The sequence below is a fragment of the Sebastes fasciatus genome, chromosome 9, assembly GCF_043250625.1.
Source record: "Sebastes fasciatus isolate fSebFas1 chromosome 9, fSebFas1.pri, whole genome shotgun sequence".
NCBI lineage: Eukaryota > Metazoa > Chordata > Actinopteri > Perciformes > Sebastidae > Sebastes > Sebastes fasciatus.
In genome coordinates this window covers 4,925,931-4,953,425 of record NC_133803.1, presented here as the reverse complement: position 1 = coordinate 4,953,425, position 27,495 = coordinate 4,925,931, and the positions used below count along the sequence as shown (strand labels likewise).

The following is a 27,495-nucleotide window of genomic DNA, read 5'->3' as shown; positions in this document are numbered from 1 at the left end:
CGTGAATACACATTTTTACTGTTCTACCAGGGGGATCTCATTGGCGAAAGGATAGAGCACCGAGCCGAGTTTGAGACAGACTTTATTATCCAGGGTTTGAAGTGCTGGGTGGGTGTGCAGACGGACGGATGGATGGAAGGATAGACAGATGGATGGATGGAGGGATGCTGAGGTGGTGGTCAGAGGAAGAGTGCTTCAGTTACTTCCACATGTTATTGTTTGGTGGCCCGTTCCTCCACTCCACCGCCACAAAACAGATCTGGAGGAGACTCTTCAGAGTGGAGAGAGCACTCTCAGCAGCTCAATATAGACAATACTGACTCAATTTGATGTATTCTCCTGATATTTCAATACAAAAACACCTTCAGAGATCCGTCTGTTTGATGATTAATCAATACAATATGTTTTATGATAGATAAATGCTTCAAATTGGTTTATTGTATTGTGAAAATATAGCTGATTAATGTATAATGTTTGACAGCTTCTCATGCACTTATTTTGTATTTTTAGATGTGTGAATCCTTTGTGTGTGTGTTGGTCCCAAATTGCCCCTTGAGGGACGAATAAAGTGAATTCAATTCTTGAAATGATATAATGACTGTATTGTGAGCAGTTTTTGCTCAGCATTTTGATTGTCATCTAATCTACTATTCTATTTTCTATTTACTATTTATTTTCTACTCTATTTTTAAATAATTAAGTGCTGAATATTATTAATCAAAATAGAGTTAGTTCCTATTTTATTTATTTATTTATTTTAATTTATTTATTATTTATTTTAGGGATAAATTGTTAGAATCTCTTGGGGAAAAAAACACAGTTATAAAACTGTATTCCCAACGCTATTCTGTGGCGTTTTATTATAATAAATAATAATAATAACAACAAAATAATAATAATAATAATAATAATAATAATAATAATAATAATAATAATAATAATATAAACGAAAAATGATCCTACAGGAAGACATGGAAGCGATGAGAAGTTTTTATGAAGGTCCAGACATGAGGCCCACATGCTGCCATATGGCCAGCAGAGTGCCGAGTGTCGGAGCGGGCATGGTATACCTCTGTCCCAGCGGAGGCCGCGCACCCTGCGGCAGCAGGGGAGCCGCTGAATGGGAAAGCAATTTCCCTCCTCATTCCTCCTCTTTCCTCCTCATTCCTCCTCTTTCCTCCTCATTCCTCCTCATTCCCTCAGGCAACCACCGTCGGACCGCGCGGACACTTTGGTTTAACTGTCCGATAAACTCTCAAAGTGAGCACTCAGTGTGTGAGATGCTGAGGAAGTTTGTTTAAATGAACACAGTCTCTCCTCCTCTTGGTGCATTTCATCAACATTTTTTTATGTCAAAACATGTGAAAGACATTTTTTTTTTCGCGATGTTACAACAAAGATCTTGTGCGTAAAAGTCACATTACGCAGCGCGCAAAAAGGCTCAGCAGACAAGTCAGGCCACATCTAGTGATTCAGTACGAGGACAGGCTCTCAGAACAACTTCTATGACATGGATAAGTTTGATAAAACCCGTATAAAAAGAAGCAATTTTAAAACTGACCGGTTTGTCCCAGGAAGAGCAACTTTCTGATCCACGAGAGGAGGAGAGAAAGAGAAGAAGAATAGAAAAGAAGAGAAGAGAAGAGATGAAGAAGATGAAGAAGAGAGGCTCGCTGTGCCCCCCAGCAGTGTCCTGACAGTGTCAGTGAATGGTGTCTCACCGCGGTCTCTGAGACAGTGAAACACACCGCCCCTTTCTACCGGGCACGTCATCCTCCTAACGAGGCGGTATGAAGAGGAAAGCCGCTTTTGTTTCCTCGCATGTATAAATAGCCTCTATCAGTGTCCTCCTCACCGCAGAGACACACAGAGAGACAAGAGACACGGGCGGCAGAGAGAGGCAGAGTGGACACCGATGTGATAAGAGGGACAGGAGCGCGGGACAGGGAGGGAGACAGACAACATCAGGTGACCAGAGACACTCCAGAAAGAGAGAGAGAGAGAGAGAGAGAGAGAGAGAGAGAGAGAGAGAGAGAGAGAGTAAAGAGAGTCAGAGAGAGAGAGAGAGAGTAAGAGAGAGAGAGAGAGAGAGAGAGAGAGAGAGAGAGAGAGAGAGAGAGAGAGAGAGAGAGGTAGTGTTCCAGCAGAGACCTCCTCCCAGCCACCTCTGAAGCGAACCCATAAAATGAATTCCGCCTCCAGCCCGAGCAGCAGAGCCTCTTCTCCGGACATGGATGTGATGTCTCTGAGAGACCACCACCCACACCACCACCACCACCACCAGCACCACGTCGGCTCCTCAGTGTCCTCGTCCACGCAGAGCAGCGAGCTGCGCCAGAAGCTGACCGCAGCGGATCTGCTGAGGTCTGGAGACCCCAAGTCCGTAGGAAGCAGCAGCAGTAGCAGCAGCAGCAGCAGCAGCTCCAACAAGTTCAAACTCAAGAAGCAGGTCACCGAGGAGGAGATGTACCACCTCCGGCTCAAGATCAACGGCCGCGAGAGGAAGCGCATGCACGACCTCAACCTGGCCATGGACGGCCTGCGCGAGGTGATGCCCTACGCGCATGGGCCCTCGGTGAGGAAGCTGTCCAAGATCGCCACGCTGCTGCTCGCCAGGAACTACATCCTGATGCTCAACAGCTCCTTGGACGAGATGAAGCGGCTGGTGGGGGACATTTACGGAGGACACAACTCGGCCTTCCACTGCGGCTCCGTGGCGCACGGGCCCGGTGCAGGTGGACACTCCGGTGGCCCCGGTGCAGCAGCAGCAGCCGCCGCAGCAGCAGCAGCCGCGCACCAGGTGCACCCTCTCCTCGGGAGCGCGCTGTCCACCCCGACGTCCTCCACGCTGACGAGCGCGCTGCCGGGCCTCGCGTCCATCCGGGCCCCCCATCCCCTGATGAAGGGGGCCCCGGCCGGGCCCCCGGGCCTGCAGCTGGGTCCGGGCTTCCAGCACTGGGCCGGTCTGCCGTGTCCCTGCACCATCTGCCAGGTGCCTCCTCCTCCACACATCACCTCCATCACCTCCGCAGGCCTCACGAGACTCTCAGTGGAGAAGGATCTGATGAAATGATGCCACGCAGAGACTGACATGTGCTGATGTGTGTAAATAGAGAGAGTTCAGGGCATGAGGGTGGATTTGGCCTCAACTTGTTCACTTGTGCATGTTGTTGTTTAGTCTGTTTTCTTGTTTGGCGTATGAGAAAAAAAAAAGTTATTTTCCTCCTTGTAACAAGGACTTATATAAAGACTTGATTTTGCCAGTTGAAGGTGTAAAAAAGATAAAGTTGTGCGTCATGCAACAAGATGCCACTTGTGTGTGACTTTTAGTCTCAAAGCACAAAGTGAAAGTGAAGGAGGCTGCATGAATTGTTGATTTACTTTGACTTTTTTTGTATCAGGCGTCATTTTGTGAAAACGAAGAATGCTCTCTGTGCCTTGTACCAAGGATTTTAAACTTGAGTTGTAAAATGAAAAATACTGACATTTATGTGTTTGGCTAAAATGGTTCTGAAATTTGTTTTAAAATTCTTTGGATTTATTTTTTATTTTTGTGGCTCATTGTGCGTCCATTTGTGCTATGATTTTTCCATGTTTATTTCTTATTTGTATATCTTCTTCTTTTTGCATGATGGTAATAATTATCACAGCATGATTGTTTTTTTTTGCTGAATTGAATTTGTTATGCCCAGAGACCCCGTGTCTTTATTTTTGTACATTGTTGATGATTGATGAAATATTTATTATCGCCCAGCGTCCCCTGGATGAAATTTCAATAAAACTGAAATTATGGATCATATCTCACTGTCTTCTCCTCTCTTTTTTGTTTTAAGTAGTCACTTTTAAACATGTAAAACAATATTCATCATTTCAATTATGAGTTCAACTTCCTGAAGTCTAATCAGATCAATTTTACGCCTATTATTACTTTCTTAATAGGTGCACATCGATAGCTCATAAACAAATAGCTACAAACTTGGTTTATTTTTAGATAAAAGCAAACCTTGATCTATCTAAATCAATTAATTTATTTCAGCCAAAACATATTTAATTCTTGCACATTTTTCAGTATTTAAACATTATTTAAAATGTATGTAATATTCCCATCCAACGCAATAAGGCCTCAGATTAAAAAAACGCAACGATGTGTTGACTTTTACAGACTATATATTTCCACTGGACTCTTATTTGCTTATTTACTTATTTGAAATAAACGAAGATAATTAAATTTAATAGTAGATTTTTTTTTTTACAAGAAATTGGTCAAATATGTTAATTATTGACAAAATATGTAAAAGGAAAACTAATCGAAATTTACTCTCTGATAATTGGCTTTTTTCTCTTTAAATTATTCTTACAGAAATTGAATTTCCCTGGACATATAGCAGCACTTTTGTTTGTCGGCCTATTAAAATTAATATTTTGGAAACAGCTCTGTAATTAAGTGAGGAAAATCTGAATCTTTATAAATCTGATATTTGGTTCATTTAATTTCTCTTCATGTCTCATCTGCAGTCTCCACGTTTGCACAATAACACCAGCTGATGGTGATTTAAAACACAGACATGGTCAGACCGCATTTATTTAACAGCAAATGTTAAATAAAAAGGGTAAAATGAGGATGAAATGAGAGGAACCGGTCTGCAGCTCTAATGGAGCCCGGTTCAGTGTAATAGTTAGAGAGCTGCTCCTCTGGGAGCTCAGCGCGGAGCGGAGCGGTTTGTCCGCCGGGTCTCTCGGGTGTTTCTGCGTCTCATCTCTGCAGCGACAGAATGGATGTTTGTGGAGATTACAAGTTAATTGTTCATGGGGGACCGAGAGGAGAAAATCACATCACAGAAAAGGCGTCGGGATTACAGGCTACTAAATGCAAGAAGATTATACATTCACACCCAAAAAAAACCCCTCCTAATGCAAATGAGTGTGTGGATTAAACAAAAAAATAAAGAAAAGGAGAAGAAGAAGAAGAAGAAGAAGAAGAAGAAGAAGAAGAAGAAGAAGCCCTTTTGTAACTTATTTGGAGGGAAGAAAACACAAGTTCCGTGGCTAAGTTGAGAAGCGAGTGAAAGAGTTGATTTGAACACGTCTCGGTGTTGTTTTGTCTTTAGGAATGAGTGGAGCCTGTCTGTCCTCGCAGGATGCCAGATGGGATGTAAATAGCTGGGTAGCTGCAATGGCCTTTTAACCGCACAACACTGAGGAGGATGTTGTCAAGGGAAGCTGGCGGTTTGCGAGTTAATAGTCATGAGTTGGGGTAATTACTTAAGGTTTATTATGCTCTGATTTCAAAGGAAATGGACCCTTCAATGGGCCGAGAAATACTTCTTAATTCTGGCTAATTAGGAGCTGAGGAAAGCACAGACAACTGCTGCTGCTGCTGCTGCTGCTCCATCCAGCTCTGTTACATTCATACAGGGGGGATCATTTGTAAGTAAGACACAACATCATGCACAAAACACTCATGCACATGCAAATAACATGCACAACACAAATGCTGTTGAATGTTAAAGAGGCGAATGTAAATCTGTTCTGTTTTAGTGTAATTCTGGCAGTTTGGTCTATGATGGTGTGGTTAACAGGAGGATTATTTAATGCCACTGGTTTGCACTCTGAAGTTTAGGATTTTTTTTTTCTACTGCAATTAAAAGCCTACAAGTAAAATGAAAAAGTAATCAAACACCGATAATAGCACTGTTTATCATAATGCAGGGGCTTATCTTCCTTGCAGGGTTCACAAGAATGATCCTCATTAAATTTATACTTTTACCTAATCCCACTGAGATCCTCTTCTCAGAAGAGATGCAGCAAAGACAGAAAGTTGGTGATAACGATGCAACATAAGAAATGAAACCAAGTAATAAAACAATATATTAAAGAGGAAAAGGAAAGGAGAGGAGAGGAGAGGAGAGGCAGAGAGCTGTGAAAAAATGCAGGAATATTTTTTTATCCACAGGTTCAACCTTTTATTCTACTGGTGGCAGTTAAACAGAAGAAGCATTTTATAGTACTTATTTGGCACCTCTATAGCTTTTTTCTTTTTTCTTTCCACTTATTCTGCTTTATAAAGGACTGCAGCGAGCATCAAAACCTCATAATGTGAGTACACAAATAAAACCGTCACATAAGAACATGTTAAAATTAGGGCCGTCAAACGATTCAAATATTTAATCGCGATTAATCGCATGATTTTCCATAGTTAATCACAAATTAATCACACATTTTTTTATCTGTTCAAAATGTACCCTAATGGAGAGAATTGTCAAGTATTAAATTATCTTATCAACATGGGAGTGGGCAAAAAATGTGCTTCTTTATGTAAATGTATGTATATTCAATTAACAACACAAAACAATGACAGATATTGTCCAGAAACCCTCACAGGTACTGCATTTAGCATACAAAAATATACTCAAATCATAATATGGCAGACTTCAGCCCAACAGGCAACAACAGCTGTCAGTGTGTCAGTGTGCTGACTTGACTATATGACTTGCCCCAAACTGCATGTGATTATCATAAAGTGGGCATGTCTGTAAAGGGGAGACTCGTGGGTACCCATAGAACCCATTTACATTCACATATCTTGAGGTCAGAGGTCAAGAGACCCCTTTGAAAATGACTGCCAGGTTTTCCTTGCCAAAATTTAGCGCAAGTTTGGAGCGTTATTTAACCTCATTTGCGACAAACTAGTATGACACGGTTGATACCAATGGATTCCTCAGGTTTTCTAGTTTCATATGACACCAGTATCTTCACTCTTTAAAACTGAGTCTGCTATAACCGAAAAATCGCAAGTTGCGTTAAAGAAATTAGTGGCGTTAAAACAAATTTGCGTTATAACGTTACCTTTGACAGCCCTAATTAAAATACACAAAGTAGCATAAAAGATGAGCTGAGAACAATATGCCTAAGGGTGTGAAAGATTTGCAATTCAGAAGTCAAATATGCAAATTACCCAAAAAATAATTGCAAAGACGAATACCTTAAAGTGTCAGAGATCTAACATTCAAGTGTCAACAGCTTCAGGGAATGTGCTTCTATTAAAATGTTCATATTTAACATTGAGTTGTCTATACTGCATTTAGAAATATTACTGACAGACAGATTTAATTTCTCCAGAGATTCAGTGCATTTTGCTTTTCAGTGCCGGTCAGTGACGACTGAATGGACTCGTGGCCATCAGCTCCTCTTTTCATGAGGCTTGACAAACAACTGGTCCTTTTTACAGAGCACACACCTGTTACTGGGAGCCACTCGAGGTTTATCACTATAGAGCAACGCTGCTTTTGTTCAGCCGGGCCTTTGGACACGGATGCTAACAAGGCAACAAATGCTGTCAGCCTGCCTCGCTCGGTGTCCCTGTGACCGAGCTGAAATCTGCGAATTAAAACACACAGATAGATGCTTGCCAGCTCCATCACACGTAATATGAGCTCTACAAAGCTGCGAATATACGAGGCTTTTTAGTCAGATGTGAACAAACAGTAGGGGCATTTAATGCTTTTTAGAAGTCCAGAGTTTGGATAAACATCTCATTTGGCAAATCACAGACTGTTGCTGCATTCAATCTGGAGTGTGTAGTGGTGAACTGCTGGTTTGTTTATTTGCCCGGTCACTGAGCCGCCGCAGGGCCGGTGCCTGAGGGCAGCAATTGAAAATAAATTTCAGTTGAATAAGGGGCAAGCGGCCGCATCAGCCGAGCTGCTGCTAGAACAAAAGCAGTTGAGGGGATAAGTTATTGACCGGGCTGACAGCCTGAACGAGGCTGATTATAACTGCCTGGTCGTGCTCTGTGTGTGTGTGTGTGTGTGTGTGTGTGTGTGTGTGTGTTGTAGCTTCATAGTGAAGCAGGTGCAGAGGCCATTCCCCCTCTGTGTACGTCTACCTCTCTCCGTCACTCTCTCTCTCTCTCTCTCTTCCTGCCCTCAGGGAGGCCTCGGGGCCCTCTGCCCTCCCGTCCTCAGCTGATTCCACAGACTAATGTTTAACCCATACTGCCAAAACAGAAAGCATATTTCCATCATAAGAGCGCTTTGCCATCGCCATTAGCGACGGAGCTCATTTGCATGTTAATTGTGCAGTTAGAGAGGTGGTGTTGACACTTCCCTTTGTCCACGCAGGGTCGCGGGGAAGTGAGAGGATGGGGCTGCAGAATGACGTCCGTGTGCATTATTGTTTCAGGCTGGTCGTATCATCTGTAATCATGGGACTTTCAAACAGAACGGAGAAAAAATATAATTAATTCATTAAATAAAGTGTTATTCTTACCGTAAGAATATATATATAATTATATACTATAGTTGGTATGTTAGTTAAAAACCAAGTCATTTTTATTTTTAACTAGGGCCGTCAATCGATTAAAATATTTAATCACGATTGATCACATATTAATCGCACATTTTTTATCTGTTCAAAATGTAGCTTAAAGGGAGATTTGTCAAGTATTTAATACTCTTGTCAACATGAGAGTGGACAAATATGATTGTTTTTTGCACATGTATGTATATATTTATTATTGGAAATCAATTAACAACACAAAACAATGACAAATATTGTCCAGAAACCCTCACAGGTACTGCATTTAGCATAGAAAATATGCAAAGTCTATAAAGTGGAGACTCGTGGGCATAGAACCCATTTTCAGTCACATATATACAGTAGAGGTCAGAGGTCAAGGAACCCCGTTGAAAATGGCCAAGCCAAAATTTTTATTAAGTTTGGAGCAGTTATTTAGCCTCCTTCCCGACAAGCTAGTATGACATGATTTTCTCGTTTAATATGATGCTGTTATCTTTACTGAAAACTGAGCTCATCGCAGCCTAAAAATGCTGCGTTAATGCGTTAAGAAATGAGTGGCGTTAAAAACGAATTTGCGGTTAACGTCTCTGTCTCTGAATTGCAGTGGAGTAGAAGTATACAGTAGTAGAAAATGGAAATACGCAATTAAAGTATACAAATATCTCAAAATTGCACTTAAGTACAGCACTTTTCTTAATACTTCTTAATAATTCTAAATACTTTGTTATATTACACCAGTTAAAATGACCTCCCTGACCAGCTGCAACACTAAAAACACTGATTACACATTAATGCATCAATAATAATAATGATAATAATAATAATTATACAGTAACATGATGTGGTCCATTGACCGAATATTGATCAACAACAATTTTCATATAAATGCTAAACATTCACTCACTTGTTTCAGCTTCACATATGTGAGCATTTAGTGCTTCCTTTCATTAATTTTATGCACTTATAAATTGAATATCTTTTAGGACTGTTGGTTGAACAAAACATGTCATTTGAACTCCTCACCTTGGGTTTGGTTAATTTTATGTATTTTGTGGGCATTTTTTGCAATTTTATAATATTTTATATACAAAAAAAATAATCAACTAATGGAAAAAAAATAAACAAGAGATTCATCAATAAGAAAATAATCATTACTTGCAGCCCCTACATATCATATTTCTAATAATTTACTATCATGAGTACTTTGACTTAATAATACTTTTTGAATGCAGGACTTTTACTTGTTAAAGTGAAGTAACTTTTACCAGTAAGAGTTCTTCCTCCAGCAAATTACCACGTGAGCACGATCGCTGTCAATATTATTAATCGCTGTCCTGTAAAATAAAGGAAAATGCAACACACAGACAACCTTCCTGACAAAACGGGACATGCTGTGTTTACACAGCAGGCAAAATATGCACAAGAAGACAAACTAGTGCACACACAGATACACACACTTTCATTTGTCCACACACACACACACTTGAGCCAGTTTTGGTGTCAATTCTGTGTAATAAATACAGATTCAGCCAGACAGAAAGTGTGTGTGTGTGTGTGTGTGTGTGTGTGTGTGTGTGTGTGTGTGTGTGTGTGTGTGTGTGTGTGTGTGTGTGTGTGTGTGTGTGTGTGTGTGTGTCAGCAGTAATATCCTCCTACAGTGACTGACAGATGGCGTTCAGTGTTTGGCCGTAAATGTGCTCTCTGAGTGTTTGTCTGTGTGCCAGTCGCCTGTAGTTTGGAGACTCCCCGTGAGAGTCTAACTGTCCTGACACTGCTCAAAACCAACTGTCCTTGATTGTCAACCATGGATGAACCGTAGTGTGTGTGTGTGTGTGTGTGTGTGTGTGTGTGTGTGTGTGTGTTTATGTATGTGTGTGCGTGTGCATGTGCGGTGGCCTTCTGGAAAGAGCGGAGCAGGCCAGGGGAGCAGATGTTAATGGGAGAGATATATCTATCTAAATCTCTGGCCACCACATGCTTCAAATCTGCCCGGAGGAACGAGTCTCTCAGCAAGATGACACGGGGAAAAACAGAGCAGGAGAACTTTTTTTTCTTAAATATGGGAGACGGAGAGAAGAGTGTGTGTGTGTGTGTATGTGTGTGTGTGTGTGTGTATGTGTGTGTTTGTGCGTGTGTGTGAGCCAGCTCCGGGCCTGGCACAGCGCTGGGTGACAGTCCCCTCTCAGCGGGGAGAGTCGGGCGACAAAGTGAAACATGATCGCGAGGAGAGAGAGAGCCACGACTGAAGCCAAGAACAGACAACACAAATAGAGAGATCAGACCACCTCTTTGTACGGTCCAGTCCAAAACCAAATAAAAAATGTGTTTGATTATGTTCCTTTGCATGAAGACAAAATGAAAACAGGCGACGAAAAAAAGTTGGGAAATGAAGGGAGTTTGAATGTGGACCAAGTTGTTTTGGCTTTGAAGGGCCACATGACGTCCTTCTGTGGTCGGTACACTAAATGTCTTTAGAGGTTGATGGTTATTAAAGCAGACAAATGTCACTTTGCCTTTGCATGCCAATAATAACACGTTAACGTTTTTACTGCTTTTTAAACGCAGTGGAAGCAATTCTGTTGCTATGGTTACCTGCAGTTTAACATATAACTGCCAGACAATCAGAAAATCTGATAGATCATCTATGGCCATGGCATAAATACAACTTAATGAATCAAAGGAAGGTATTTGGTGTGACAGTCTCACTGAAGTATAACTGACAGTTATCAGCATAAAAACATCCAATCGTTAATTCTTTGACTTTTAAATGGTCTTGTAGCAAAAAGAGAACATTGTATTTAAAGCGAACGACTGGCTGACGTGACCCTTCTTTTTAGCTTTTCTTTCTTTTGTAACTGAACCCAGAAGAGAGGGATTCAAACAGGCCTTTGGGAATTGCACTAACATCTCCGTTGGCAGCAGTGTAAAAACAGACATTACACCCCTCCGACTGGAGGTACGTGGCTTGGCATCGGCCCACGTTTACACCCTACAGCCGGTCTAACCTTCTTGTCTATCTTGCATCAGTTGGCAGCAGAAGTAACGTATGGATTACACCTCTCTACTCTCTCTCTGTCCAGATGTTACACTTACCCCTGCCAGCTGACCTGATAAAAGTATATCTGAAAAGGTCCTCAACAAAGAAACTCAATCACCTCTAAGGTTTCTCGGAGGATTTCGAACCTTTGTCATTACATTTCCTCAGGTCTGTCTCCGAGTATGTGATCTGGCGGGGCCGTTAACCCAGACGTTAGCCCGCTACCTGACCCTCTCTGTGAGCTGGCGGCGATGTTAAAGCAGACATTAGCCTCCTCCCTCTGGCCTGGATTCAGCTGGCACGTTTGGACCTCATTGATGGCGCTGCCAGGCGGACTCCATCACAGTTGGTGATTTTGATCAATATCAACGTTAACAACACCCAGACAGCTTGTCGGAGAACAAACAAACATGTAAATAATGCGTCAACACGTTCTGACGTTCTGGACGAGGCGGTTATTGGTGGAGAGGGCAAAGAGAGACACACATTTATGTCACCTCAGAGATCAGTGTGTGTGTGTGTGTGTGTGTGTGTGTGTGTGTGTGTGTGTGGAACATGTACATCTCCATAGTCTTCTGATGAAAATAGAGTCACTTCACTTTGTCACTTCATGTTATTGTCTCTCCAAGGGAAACTCACCTTTTAGTAGCCATTAAAAATACACCAAGATACATTTAAAATTGTATATGAATACATAAAATACAAATAAACAAAAGCATGAAAAACAAACAAGCCAGACCTATAGAGACCGAACACAAAAATCTGATGACATTTATGATTTCAGTTTTTAGTCCTCAGTTTGCAATATTTCTCAGGTCAGACATGGAAAGGGTCTCTCCGTCTAAATAAAGGTTGATGGACTGTGAACACTGGGGACAACAATGGAGACAAACGTGAGCATGGCTCACATACCCCACATATCCCCGCTCACTGCTTGACCTCTACTGAAGTAGGGCCAAAGGTTTTGCCTTTTAGGAACTAATGGAATTAGTCTATTGAGCACAATGTTGCTTCTTATTAGCTCACCTTCCTCAAGTCCAAAATTTCTAAAATGATGGGCACCCCAAAACGCACAACTAGGAAGACACCGGCACCCGGTCGGTAACGAGACGATAACGTTTCTCTCTGCAGAGCTCCGTCACTTCACAAGACACGGAAAACCTCTGTTGGTCTGGAGGAGCTGCAGCATTTATTTCTGCACAAACGTCCACTGTACATTCACTAGATATTCTCAGAGCTAAACTAACTCTTCTGCAGTGTGGAGTGTGCGTGCGTTCACGTCTAGATGTGGAGCGAGTACGCGAGAACGCGTGCGCTGTCTGAATGAAGGCAAGCAGGCAAAGGAGACGAGACAGTGGCCACACGCGAGCGCACATATGCAAGCGCGCATGTGTCCCGACCCGGTACATTTATACGCTTAGAAAGTTACAAACAGTCCCTTTAAATAGTTTCTGAGTTCTGCTCCGGAAATGAACGTCCGTATACGTCCATAAACGTCCGTCCGTATACCCCCGACTACGTTGTTGCGGGGGTATAATAAGCCCAGGACTTTATAGTTCTTTCTGATAATATATCAATAAATGTATCACCAAACCAAAATAATAAACTTCAATTTTCCTGAGGGGCGTTCCTAAAGCAAGATTATCAGTTAAACTAAGTTTACTTCAGTAAGACAGGCTTATTTTCAGGAAATTGTGCTTAACAGAGCAGGTTTAAAGGGAATAGAGGAGGTTGGTTAGCCTATACTTAGCATAAACACTAGAAGACAGGGGAAACAGCTAATCTAAAGCTCACTAATTAAAATAGTATATGTTATTTCTTTAATCTGTAGAGAAATCTAAAATTGTCAATTTGTGGTTATAGGGAGAGTTCCACTTAGTAGATGACTATTTCTTCATGAACAACAGTTTATCTGCATGTCCAGCTCCAGCACCTGCACAGCATCTGACAAAATGTTGTTTTTGCATAACTGTGTTCTCACAGATTACACAAGCATGTTGGTTAGTCCACTTTAAGACCTCTACACACCCGGGGGCCTGACAAATATATGACATGAAAATGCAAAGTACTCGCCTGTGATTATTTCACATCAAAACTATTCATACTGGCAGCAATGACAATTTGTGACAGCTATAATAACAATTGTTCAATAAAAGGTTCAAATGGATCCAATGAGCCCAACTGTATTCATGTGTGATGATGTTAGTCCCCGGAGTAGCCATTTCATTGTAGTGAGAACATTTTTTTTAAATCTGACCTCACTGTATAAAATGACCTGTGGTGACCTCTAGGATAATCACAGCCTCATGAAACTTTACAGCCACAAACTAGAGACCTAGAGCATTCAGAGGATGGATGGATCAAACTAGAGACCTAGAGCATTCAGAGGATGGATGGATCAGACTAGAGACCTAGAGCATTCAGAGGATGGATGAATCAAACAATAGAGACCTAGAGCATTCAGAGGATGGATGGATCAGACTAGAGACCTAGAGCATTCAGAGGATGGATGGATCAGACTAGAGACCTAGAGCATTCAGAGGATGGATGAATCAAACTAGAGACCTAGAGCATTCAGAGGATGGATGGATCAAACTAGAGACCTAGAGCATTCAGAGGATGGATGGATCAAATTAGAGACCTAGAGCATTCAGAGGATGGATGAATCAAACAAGAGACCTAGAGCATTCAGAGGATGGATGGATCAAACTAGAGACCTAGAGCATTCAGAGGATGGATGAATCAAACAATAGAGACCTAGAGCATTCAGAGGATGGATGGATCAGACTAGAGACCTAGAGCATTCAGAGGATGAATGAATCAAACTAGAGACCTAGAGCATTCAGAGGATGGATGGATCAGACTAGAGACCTAGAGCATTCAGAGGATGGATGAATCAAACAATAGAGACCTAGAGCATTCAGAGGATGGATGGATCAAACTAGAGACCTAGAGCATTCAGAGGGTGGATGGATCAAACTAGAGACCTAGAGCATTCAGAGGATGGATGAATCAAACTAGAGACCTAGAGCATTCAGAGGATGGATGGCTTTACTAGCTACATTGACAATAAGGGGGTTTCTGAGCAGTTTCCAGAGCAGAAGTGCTCGCCATCCAATCGCAGAAAAATGCAATTCTTGCAGAAATCTCCAAATCAAAGTCAAACGTTTTTTATACCAAATCACAGCATGGCCTTTTCTATGGTGTTCCTCAAGGTCTTGGTGTCTTAATGTGGTACTTTGGAGGGATTATTGATCATTCTTATCAATTCTCAAGTTGAAAGAATGGTTCAGCACAAAATCTGTGTAACAAATGGTATCAACGCAAAGATCACTGCAGCAACTTATTACACATAATGGAGCATGGGGATGACCATCATTTACTTCTATCATGATGTTCTAAGCTCTTATACACTTTTGCAATTTATTTTAATTCATTCATTCATTAATTTTTTCATGTTTATTTGTTGTTTTTGGGAATGGTCATCATATACTTCCATCATGATGTTCTAAACCCTTAATGCAATTTATTTGAATTCATTCATTCATTCATGTTTATTCCTGATCTATGACTAGAACAACTTGACACACAGTGCTGAGCTCAAATTTATCAAATTAATCTTCAGGTTCCCAGCTTTCAGATGATGTACACCACTTCTATGTGACATCTACTGTTGACCTGTTATCTCCCCCTAAAAAAAACCATGTACCCCCCTAAAAAAGACAAAATCGGGTCTATTGTGGGTCTCCGAGGGTTACAAAGGAGAGTGTTTTAATAAGAGCCGTGAGTTGTGTCGATGTGGGACAGCGGGGCAGTGTGTGTGCGTGTGTGCGTGTGTGCGTGTGTGCGTGTGTGTGTGTGTGCGTGTGTGTGTGTGTGTGCAGCTATCTGCTTTTGAGGACAGCGTTGGGATTGGGATCCCACGGGAGCGGGCGGTTTTAACTTTGCTGCAGGCTATTGTAGCTGGAGAGCTTACCGCTAGCATGTTAACCAGCCAGGAACATGCTAACACTGATCAGTCATAATAGCTCTCTGAGCTTCTTTCTATTTTCTCTACACTGTGCCATTTAGACTTCCACAAGCAGTCCTGCTTTTTCTGCTTTTGAGTCATGTTTATGAATCATCCTTTTTGGTTTCTTTCAATCCGTAATCTGCTGTTGGGTTTAGATCCGACTATCTCTCTTTCTACTACATAACTAATAATAACGTACAACACTTTAACAATTTAATAGTGTATTTAGCGAATGCAAAGTCCTCGAGCCAGGCGGTTGCCTCCTGGTCTGCTGTAGGGAGAGCAACTAACCCTCCTTTTAGACTGTGGAGCGGGCAAGCTTCAATGATATGTTCCATATTGTTTGCACCTCTCCATAAGCACACGATGAGACTTGGGCTGCTGCCCCATTTGTGAAGGCTGGCCAAGCAGGGGCCCTGTCCGGACCTGAATCTATTAAGGGTTGACCACTGTATCCTTGGCAGGTTGGTGCCAGGGACCTGTTAGGTGGGGGTCTGACACCAGATGTTTGTTTGGGACATCCTTGGGCTCCCATTCCTTTTCCCAAGCTGATTGGGTGGTGAAGTCGGCTGGTGGGGTATTCTTCCAAATCGTAGCATCCTTTGAGTAAATATGTGGGGGGGTTATATTGGATAAGACAGGGAGCCAGGGGAGTGGTGTTGAAAGTATAGTCCCGGTTATGATTCGCATGGTTGTGTTGAGCAGGGTGTCCACATAGTGAGTATGGGGTGACCTGGAACAAACAGGGTGCAGGTCAGCCCGTGACTGCCGCTGCCCCCCATTTTGAGCCAGCAGAGGTTGTTTCTAGACTTCACCTTAGCCGCCGTTCCTTTCAGGTGTTCCTTGAAAGATAGGGTCCTGTCAAGGGTCACTTAGAAGTAATAAGCAATACGCATTTAAAGCTTCAGCAGGCAGTATATTTTTGTCATCATTGGGCAAAAATTCCATAATAACCTTTCAGCATATTGTAATTCAAGTGTTCTGAGAGATAACTAGACTTCTGCTCCTCCTCATGGCTCTGTTTTCAGGCTTTAGAACATCTAGCCCGTGACAGGAGACTTTGACCAATCACAGGTCATTTCATTGAGAGAGCGTTCCTATTGGCTGTGCTCCGGTTATGTGGCCGGTACTTGGCGTTCCTTCACCAGATTTTAAAATGGTGGCGGCGTCACAAACTTTCTCATTTTACAGCTAAACCGTGCACTACAAGATGATTCTGAGAACATTTGAGGAGAGAAATAGGCATTAATGTAACTAGGGCTGGGCGATATGGCCTAAAAATAATATTGTGATATTTTTAGGCCATATCGTGATACACGATATATATCACGATATTTTCAAATATCCTCAAAGAACTTCATAAATGCTCGATTTAACCCTTTGATGCATACAATCACACCAATATGATGATTCTTGTAGTCCCTACAGTATATGTCTGCATTAAAACCTTGTTTATATTCATTAGTGGTTTCTGTTGGAACAATTTTAATCTTGCATGCAAAAAGGGGGAAATCACAAGTTAAATTTAACAAAACAGTATTCCAACAGTATTCACTTTAACCAAATAGTTATCTGGCAATAAAAGCTTTATATATTTTCATAAATACATAACACACACAAACACCGTTTTTAATGGCGTGAAATAAATGTAAAGTAACATATTGTTATGTTTACCAGTAAGCTGTTTTAACATTGCTGATAAAAGCGGTCTGGATGGAGGCGGAGTCTGTGACGTATGTGTGTCTGTGTCTGTGAGAGGGAGCCGGAGGAGAGAGGGAGAGAAGGAAATACCAAAGTGAGTCTCATGACGGCGCGGTGGCTTAAAAACATTACATGACAATTTATAGTCGATGTTCGCGATATAGTCATTTCATATACCGTGCGTGGGACAAGCCGCAATACATCGACTATATTCAATGTATCGCCCACCCCTAAACGTAACATAATATTGATTAATATTTGATCAGCGCTGCCTAGTTTAATCGTTTGGTCGGAGTTCGCAAGTGACAGACAGCAGCTGGACAGCAGACCTCAGATCAGCTCTTTCTGCTTGTTTTCCTGCGGTCTGTGAAATCTTGCAAATGCCGTTAGGAGCACCAGAGGACACCGGAGGACACCGGAGGACACCGGAGGACAAAGAGACACATGATTTTTTTTAAGTTACCTGTTTCATGTACTACTGTCACGATACAGCGACCGTTTTATAAAAATAACTTTTTTTAATCATATTTGCTCCAATCTCACCTACTTCAGCTTTAAGCATTTAATAGTAATAAAGAAGTTTCCTGCTGCTGCCATAAAGTCAGTGAGCAGGATAGATCAACGTACAGCAACCCTGGAGCTGGAAAGGCGTCAGTGCTACACAAAGCAAAGCAAAAGCAGAAATTAAGGTTCACTAAAAAGCATCTCGGCACAAAGATCACTGAGAACAAAATGATCTCACTATGCCGCCGTGAAGACGGCCAGCGGCCCCGGCCGCTTGGCAAAGGCTCGGTGGTGTGAACGCAGCACCGGCGTGGAGAGGGAAACACACGAGGAAAGCACAGCTCTAATTATAAACAGGCATTATCATGGGTGTGAAACCAGAAGTGACAGCAGCAGTGGGCAACCAGGCACACACACACACACACACACACACACACACGCACACTGAATGGGCCAGAGTCATCATATGGACAAATCAAAACTGCTCTGGCTCAGTAATGTCTGGCAGATGTTAACGCTTTGTACTTAATGACTCCCTCGAGACCTCACCCAATCAGACAGGACACAGTGATAGGCCGGGGGATGTGTGTGAGTGTGTGTGTGTGTGTGTGTGTGTGTGTGTGTGTGGGTGGGTGTGTGTGTGTGCTGCAGTCGTGGTGTGGTGGAAACGATGATCTTCAAATTCATACATGTCATTAAACCTTGTTGAACATCTGCAATATTTGAATCTTTTGTGTTTCACTTTAATCGGAGGTTTCAGATAAACCATTTAAAATGTGTGATGGTGTGTGTGTGTGTGTGTGTGTGTTTGTGTTTGTGTGAGAGAGAGAGAGAGAGAGGAACCCTTCTGCTACCAGAGAGTAATTTCATGCTTGACTACGGCATATTTCAAAGAATAACTAGATTTTTACTGCACATCACAGCAAAGTTCTGTAAAAAAATAAATGAAACCAAACAAGGCGGGACACAAAGCCATTTACAGATCTCCTCTAAGATGATTAAAGCAATGACAAGCTTGATTGTTTTATAGAGACAAAAAGAGTTTTCTGTCTTTTCTTGAACATAATTTTGGAGTTAGTTCTCCCCCAAACTAATCTGAAGTTTCATTCTAATTATTTTCAGTATTTTATTTGCTTCTTTTGGACAGTTGAACAGATTCACATTAAGGTCACATTAAGGTAGTGGATATGGTCCTTTCTCCTTGTATGCTTATGGAGGAGGGGGTTGTGTTTTTTTCTTATAAATAATGATAATGACAATAATAATGATTGTTTATATTTAGGGATTTCAATCGATTGAAATATTAAATCGAGATTAATCACATGATTGTCCATTGTAAATCGCGATTAATCGCAAATTAGTCATACATTGTTTTATCTGTTCAAAATGTACCTTAAAGGGAGATTTGTCAAGTATTATCAACATGGTAGTGGGCAAATATGCTGCTTTATCCAAACGTATTTATATATTTATTATTGGAAATCAATTAAAAACACAAAAAAATTACAGATATTGTCCAGAAACCCTCAAAGTGACTGCATTTAGCATAAAAAATATGCTCAAATCATAACATGATAAACTGCAGCCCAACAGGCAACAACAGCTGTCAGTGTGTCAGTGTGCTGACTTGACTATGACTTGCCCCAAACTGCATGTGATTATCATGAAGTGGGCATGTCTGTAAAGGGGAGACTCGTGGGTACCCATAGAACCCATTTACATTAACATATCTGGAGGTCAGAGGTCAAGGGACCCCTTTGAAAATGGCATGCCAGTTTTTCCTTGACAAAATTTAGTGCAAGTTTGGAGCGTTATTTAACATCTTTTGTGACAAGCTAGTATGACATGGTTGGTACCAATGGATTCCTTAGGTTTTCTGGTTTCATGTGATGCCTTCACTCTTGCTTTAAAACTGAGCCCACTACAACCTACAAATCGCATTAATGTGTTAAAGAAATTAGTGGCGTTAAAAGGAATTTGCATTAACACGTTATTATCATGTTAACTTTGACGGCTCTATTCTTATTATGTTTCTGTTGTTGAATGGAGCAACTCCTGACTGTAATTTAAATTTCTTTACTCTCTCTTCATTTCTATTTACTCAGTTATGAATGCCTTTTTAATGCATTTTTAATAATAGAATAATATGGCAATGAAAATCAAGACAGATTTATTGTATTTCTCTACACTTTAGTACATATTAGGGCTGTCACTTTTTCAAAAAGTCAAGTTCGAACTAATTCGATTTAACATCTAATTTGTTAAAAATTAATTAAAATACAACCCATATACCATAATACAGTCCCCAAACCCCCCCGATGTCCGTCAGTCGGTGGTCAGAGAGAGTGTCTACCTAGTGTCATACAACTGCATTATGTGTCTTGAGATTGTGGTGCGACTTGAAACTGAATGTGGCTCCAGCTCATTAGATGCTGAAAACCTTCTCTTGAAACTATATGCCAATGAGCCGCATGTCCTTGCATATAAATCTTGCCATCTTATTGTTTTTTTTCGAGGTCCTGGCGAAGGTGGATGAGGATGAATATGGCGAAATGTAGGCAGTCAGATTGTTTTTTTACTTGATGTTGTTCCATTTGTTTCTAATTCACTTGGGTGGCGAGCTACTGGATGAGTCCTCAGTTTCATCTTTTGACCATCTTTTTACGTCCACACTCTGCCTCACAGATGCTTCAGTGTCGTTTTATTTTTATTTATTAGCTAATAAAGTTTACTTATATGTCGATTATAGAACACGCAATTGGTCTAGCTGATAGTGAATTTTAAGAACAAATATTAAAAAAATGTCCCACGTTTGAATGAAAGTTTTGATTTAGAATAAAAATTGGATGCCCAAGTCCATATAAATATAAAATTCCATAATATAAAAAAAGTATCAGTAAAAGCTACTGTTGGTGAAACCGGATGCAACTGTAAGGTGGGTGTGAAATTTGTTATTCAGTGTTTTGACAGACCGCTCATACGAAAAGGCGTTTGTATGCCACAATAATGCACAAGGCATTTAGCGTGCAAGTAGTACACCTTTCTTGATTTCCGCCTGTCTTTTGTACACCATGTATCCTGTACTGACTGCAATGTAAACGCAGCCATGTATAAATGCTACGGTAAGAGTTAGTGACGTAGAATAAAAAGCAAGAAAGACCACTTACAGGTTGCAGGTGGGGAGGCGGATGGGTCCAACAAACACAGGACTTTTAACCAGGAGACCAGTGTTGACCGGTGTTTGGTTTGTAAGGTATGTTAGTGATGTTCGTCATGTGTATCCACATATTTTACGTACTTATTTTAAGCCCAACCATGACGTTTTTCCTAAACCTAACTAAGTAGTTTTGTTGCCTGAACTTAAGTTAGGCTAGTGGTTTTGTTGCTATTACCGTAGTTTAGCTGCTTGGAATACAAAAAACATGCGAAAAGCACCATAAAAATGGCGCACGAAAAGGCTAAAATGCGTACACATGAGTAATGTCGTGGTATTGATTCACCTTCCTGTGAGACCACGTTGAGTTAAAGACAAATTTCTGCATGTGGGAGAATATATACAATAATTTCCAGTACAGTCAGTCTGAAGTCTTGATAAAACACACACACACACAGTCCTGCTCTGTAGAAAAAGAAGTGAAAGTAGCTTTGTGCAGCAGTCTTTCTCTCTAGTACATAGTGTCATAAAAGCAGCACTGCTCTGATTTGCTATATTGAAAATGTCAGCAGCAGCAGATGCTGTGCTAATAGCCACTGGATGCTGCACTGGAATCTAGCAGCTGGTAACCATGACACTAACTACCACCAGGGAGAATGGCCAAGCTATCCACAACCCTGTTGCAGTCGAGGAGCAGTACACAACACTTCATCACTGTTTTTCGTGGGCAATGCAATACATACGCCTCGGTTAAATACTTGCTGAGCAAAACGGCTGAATGGAAAGTTTTTGTTGGGGAAACAGAGTTTGCTATTCAGAGTCAGATTTGCTGCTCGATGCAGCAGAACCACAGATATATTTTGCATTCCACACATTTTCCATCATTGTCAAAACTTGCCACCTTCACCCACAATGCAACTTGATCACCGACAGTTCAGACAGGATTCAGGTGTGTTGTGCTGATAGCAGCTAATGTAGCCTTAAGTCGCTAGCTTCAAGCAGAGACATGGACTTCCTGTTACTTTTAATAACTGTACTGCAACACTTCCTGTTACTTTTAGTAACTGCACTGTAAAACCTCCTGTTACTGTTAAAGGGACTGTTTGTAACTTATTACATGTATAAATCATACACGGGGGAGACCGTAGCTTTTCTCCAGGGCCGGAGTCTCTGCTGTACTCTGCTCCTCTGCTCCTCTGCCTGCCTGCCTTGACTCAGCTCGCTCCACCTCACGTGCATGTGCGCACACTACACACTGCAGAAGAGTTAGTTTAGCTCTGAGAATATCTAGTGAATGTACAGTGGACGTTTGTGCAGAAATAACTGCTGCAGCTCCTCCAGACTAACAGAGGTTCTCCGTGTCTTGTGAAGTGACGGGGCTCCGCAGAGAGAAACGTTATCGTCTCCGACCACGGCCGGAGGGAGACACCGGCTGCGTTCGGAGACGATAACGTTTCTCTTCAGGAAAAGCCAACACTAGGATCAGCAGTGATTCATGAAGAGACCTTCGTCTGGTCAGCTAACATTACTGCCAAGCAGCTGAAATATAGAGTGATATTGTGGTTCTAGCTGACGTGTGTCGCCTCACTGTTTTGAGTGATGCTCGTTCATGTCTATTTAGAGCGAGCAAGCGCGAGCCCGACGCTGACTTTCGTTGACTTAACGGCCACAGGTGTCGCTGTTAACAAGCATTGCAAAACTGCAAAACTTCCTGTTACTTTTAATAACTGCACTGCAAAACTTTCTTTTACTTTTAGTAACCTCACTGCAAAACTTCCTGTTACTTTTAATAACTGCACTGCATAACTTCCTGATACTTTCAATACAAAACCTACAGACTTTAATGTCAGTGGAGTTCCCCTTTAACTCTAGGTAGATATCTCTGAATCTAGTTGTGAAAAATGCACATTTTTAAACAAGTAATAAGGGGCATAAAGTGCTAAAACTACCACACAAGCAGATAACTGGTAAGTAAATAGGCTACAACAATCAGTATTGCAAATTTAGTGTATTTTCCTAGTTTACAGCAGAACCAGCATGCTAAACTCTCAAAATTCTGAATTGTAACTTCAACTTCATAAATAAATATTTACCTAACACGTATTCAAATTGTAACAGGGGCCACTGAAAGGAAAAGTTGCCCCTCAGCAAATACACCTACACATGAACACTGTCGCTTTCTGATGCCCCACCAAGAGCTGTCTGTCACTCACCTCTACCCAACCCCGTTCATCACCACCTTTCGCCGTCTGTCCGTCAAACAGAAAGAGCGCATCCCCCCCTCCATCTGTTCTCATCTCCCCTTCTCCACAAGTGCTGGGGGGTCGGTGGGGGCCGTCCATGGGCTGGTCATCCCGTTAGAGGCCTATTAACAGTCCCCGGGCTCTCTGCTGGGGCCTACTGGAGAGAAATCCATATCAATACCTGTCTGTTATGCCTCCCACCGCTAGACACAGCCAGGCTGCCTGCCTGGCACAGACAGCACTGCATGGGCCTCCTGTCGAGACAGAGAGAGGATGGGGTTTCAATGCGAGCGTGGCACTTGAGTGCGGACCTCCTGTCAGTCCTCCTGTTGCACTGACGGACCTAAGTAGACAATGCAGAGTTTGAAAAGGCACACTTCCTAGTCCTGTTGGTGTCTCTAATACCATCAGTTGTCTCTTTGGATCACATCTGGCCTGCAGAGTTTTACAGCATGGCGCTTCCTCCAACAAGCTGAGAGAAAGGAGGCTGTAGAGGTGAAGAGAAAGTGTGTGAGGGCAAAGACACACATGGAAACAAACTGGGATGTTGAGGAGTTTTTAAAATGTGTAGTGATTCACAATATGCTTCCTGGAAATGCACAATTAATCACCGACCAAATTCAGATTAGTGTATACACAGAACTTATAATTGTGTTGCTTTTGCCACCTGTCTTCGACCATTTTCTGTCTCTATCTATTCATCCTTTCCTTTATTTAGTTTTGCTGTCATCCTGAAACTTGTCATGTTTCAGAGTCAGACTGCAGCTGACATTAACTCTGTCTTATCCATAGACTGTATATGAGAAGTGGACACAGCCACCGTGACGTCACCCACTGGTTTGTGAACTGCCGTTTTGAAGCCTCGAGTTCGGCATTTTGTCCGTCGCCGTCAATAGGTGTTATCAGTCACTATAAGCACCATAGATGTGAGTAATTAGGGGCATACTACGCCTACTACTTCGTGAATAAGTGAAAGTGAAACTTAAAAGCAACACACGTTCTGACATGTAAAACTGAATGAAACGTCACATTTTGAACACAGTAAAAAAAGGCTGCTGCTTCTGTCATAATTATTACAGTCACTAGAGGTTGCTGTCGTGTTCTTTTATACCTTCTTTCAGTGATCTACCATGTGAATAGATGATAAAACCAACTAGTGGGTGTAGCAGGCCCCTATTGACCCACATCTATGAGGCTCATAGCAACTGATAACGCCTATTTAATAGCCTGACAACAGTCTAATCGGCTGTTTTTTTGACCGTCGTCATCTTGGTATTTTGGCCATCATCTTGTTTTTTTGCAACCAGAAGTGACACAAGAGGGTGGAGCAAAGTACAACCGAACGCTGAACAAGACATTTTTAGGCGACCGAAATGTTACAATTAACTTTCATGAAGTGAAAACACACTGTGAAAGGGTTAAAGTTTAAAGACAAAATCACAGACAACTACCAGACCGGACAACGCCATGGTAGCGACCTGTCAATCACAAGGTAGCCACGTCCTAAAGCATCCCCAGCTTTATGGTCTATCTGACTCTAAACGGGACCATAATTTACTAAATGAACATCATCCTGTATTGAAGAAGACTTGAAACTAGCGATTGAGACCATAAACTCATGTTTACAATGTTTACTGAGGTAATAAATCAAGTGAGAAGTAGGTTCATTTTCTCATTGACTTCTATACAATCAGACTTCTTTTTGCAACCAGAGGAGTCGCCCCCTGCTGGCTATTGGAAAGAATACAAGTTTAAGGCACTTCAGCATTGGCTTCACTTTTCAGACCCGTAGGTAGTCCACTGGTTTTATCTTTGTTTGTGCCTGCTACGGCTTGTCTAGTCTTATAGTGGCTGAGTATAAAAAGGGAAACTCTGATGTGTAATTTGTGCCATAAGGCAGCAAAAGAAAATAGAAAACATCCAGAAAAACCTGGTAGCAGTTACCAATCACACGATGATATTGCTTTTTTTAATTTCTTAAAATTAAATTTATTTTAATTATTGATAATAGTGCTTAAAATCACTACCAATCGACCAATTCCTCCAAATCTAGCCACACGGACCAATCAGAGCCTTTCTGCCATCTAATCCGTCATATCAGTAGGAAGTTTAAAACCAACATGTCGTGTGCGTCCATCTGTCTTGATGTTAACAGAGAATGGAGGTCTGTTTCCTCATTAGCAGCTTATTAACAGCCCTGGCCCAGCAGAGAGCACTCTCCCTGGAGGACAGGGGCCCGGGGGGGGGCATTCGAATGGCAGAGAGTGCTTTGTTTCTGGGTCTGGCCTCCCAGACCGGCCCCCTGTCCGGGCCTGCCCAGGGGACGCTGTGTTATGCATGGAGAGGATAAGGAGAGCCAGAGGAGAGGGACGGAGAGAGGAGGAGAAGAAGGAAGGATGGAGAGCGGAGGAGATGGAGAAGGAGAGTTGACCGGAGGTCATCCATCAAACCTGCTGTCAATTTACAGCCCTCCTGCGGAGACACAGAGAGAGAGAAGGACAGAGAGAGATTAAATACTGCCTGCATAAAAACAGACAACAATTTAGACTCAAACTGAATTTGCACAAGAGCTGCAGTGTGATATTAGTAATATTTCCTTTCTCAAAAGGGGAGTAGAAATTTCAGTTCGCCTTTAAGGATTTACTAACCACCCCAATAGCTGTGACGCCACTTTTAAAGCCAGAATGAAGCACTTCTCTGAGCTGTTATTTGTCCCCAGATTTGAATAACACATCTGTTCAGTGTGTGTTTGTGCCAGCACAGACATGTGTTGACCTCAGACCAGAGCTGGACCCCGCAAGTCTCATGGTATTTGTTGGGTTTGTACTGGGCGACAGGGTTCAGGTCTCCGTTGATCACACCCGTGCAGCGCCCATCTGTCCAGCGTGCGATATGTACCGTACATGTAAGAACACGGTTGGATACATAAAGTACGACAATAGAAACACAGACAAAAAGCACATTAACATAATTTCATACACGAGTTTAGGAACACAAAATGTGGCCAGCTTCCCAAGACGCACACATTTTAACAAGGAAAACAACATATTCCGCTAATTAACCGTCTAATTATACAGTCGTCCGCGTATTTACAGTATTGTAGAAGTGAAAGGCAGATGACACAAGCTGGCAGTTCCTCACAATGCTTTACTGGGCTCTGTAAGGCAGCTGGTTAGCAGAGGGCCTGAGTAGGAGGAGGGAGCTGGCAACAGCTGTTGGAATGAATGCGAGTAGTTAAACACGAGTCCTCCAGAGGCTCCATGTTCGGAGCGATCACCTGAAGCTTTATATTCCTGCACGATGAGGAAAATAAGATGGAAATGAGAGCCGTGGGAGTAAAAGACGGCACGAAATAGTTTCTAAAACAAGTCCTCCAAATTAAGCGACAAATGCATTGTTTGTAACTGTTTTGAAGTTCCAAAAAATACCACCTGGATGATGTAAGTGCCCTCCAAGACCGTTAAAAATAATAATAATAATAATAATAATGATAATAATAATAATACAAATGAATAATCTGATTAATGATCTGACAAAACTTGACTTTATTAAAGAGCTACCTATGTTACCTACTTTTCTCATTCCGACCTCTTTTCACCCTCTGCCTGAACCCCCCCCCCCAAAAAAAAAACCCAGTCTGCTCTGATTGGTCAGGTGGCCCACTCTGTTGTGATTGGTCAACAGAATCAAACTCTTCAGACTCCGCTCCAGCTCTGCTCTAACTTGCTTTGTTTGAGAGCGTGCCAAACTAGCCGCTAGGCAGGTATTATATAAATGTGTTACTTGGTGACATCACTACATTACGGAAGAAAAGGCCGGACTTCAGGCAGTTCAGGAGCAGTGTTTCTGTGGGGGAAAGGAACTCCCTTTGGCGTGGACTTTGGGCTTTGTAACTTTGCAGACTTTTTACATGCACAAAAAACTATACAACACACTACAGGAAAGAGAAAAAAGCACAAAAGCATAATAGGTCTTCTTTAAAGCTGGGCATATGCTGTACATTTTTAGAAATGTTGTTGTGTGATTCCTACTCCTACTGTACGAGTAGATCGTTTGCGATGTAAAGCCAAAGCTCACACTTTACGTGCTCACACTGTACGGTCCGATCGTCAGCCACGACCTGGCTGACGATCGGACCGTACAGTGTGACCACGATCACACCGTATGTGTAAAATAAAAAAAAAAACACGGCCAGTCGGCTCCTGAAGGCCGTTCTGACCGTTGACAGTAGTCAATAAAGATTTGTTTGAAAGCTCTGAGGCAGGTAAAGTTTGTTTGCTAGCAGAGGTCTGTACGGGTCACAATAATGCTAACAAGGCAGAAACATGCTGCTTTGATCATCTGTGCCATCCTGTTTGCTGATACGTCTAAAAAAAAAAGAGGCAGCGGCGTAGATGGAGTCACAGGTGGCGAGGAAGACGAGAGAATTGCAGAGAGAATTGGAGGTAAGCTAGCTCCACTTTAATTATATCTATTGTAGTTTACAATAGTTTGTGAATATTGAGTAAATAACAGTTTTTAAGAAACAGTTTATTTCAACTTGAAT

At 41.9% G+C, this 27,495-nt stretch overlaps 2 protein-coding genes across 5 annotated transcripts in view; both read left to right on the top strand.

The window, feature by feature from the left end:
- Positions 1-27,495, top strand: part of LOC141773667 (echinoderm microtubule-associated protein-like 6) — a 512,018-nt gene that overhangs the window by 205,122 nt on the left and 279,401 nt on the right. The window lies entirely within an intron of this gene.
- On the top strand, positions 1,206-3,776 carry olig3 (oligodendrocyte transcription factor 3). The gene has a single exon (XM_074645349.1). It carries the CDS (start codon positions 2,186-2,188, stop codon positions 3,071-3,073), a length of 888 nt encoding a protein of 295 aa, XP_074501450.1. The 5' UTR covers positions 1,206-2,185; the 3' UTR covers positions 3,074-3,776.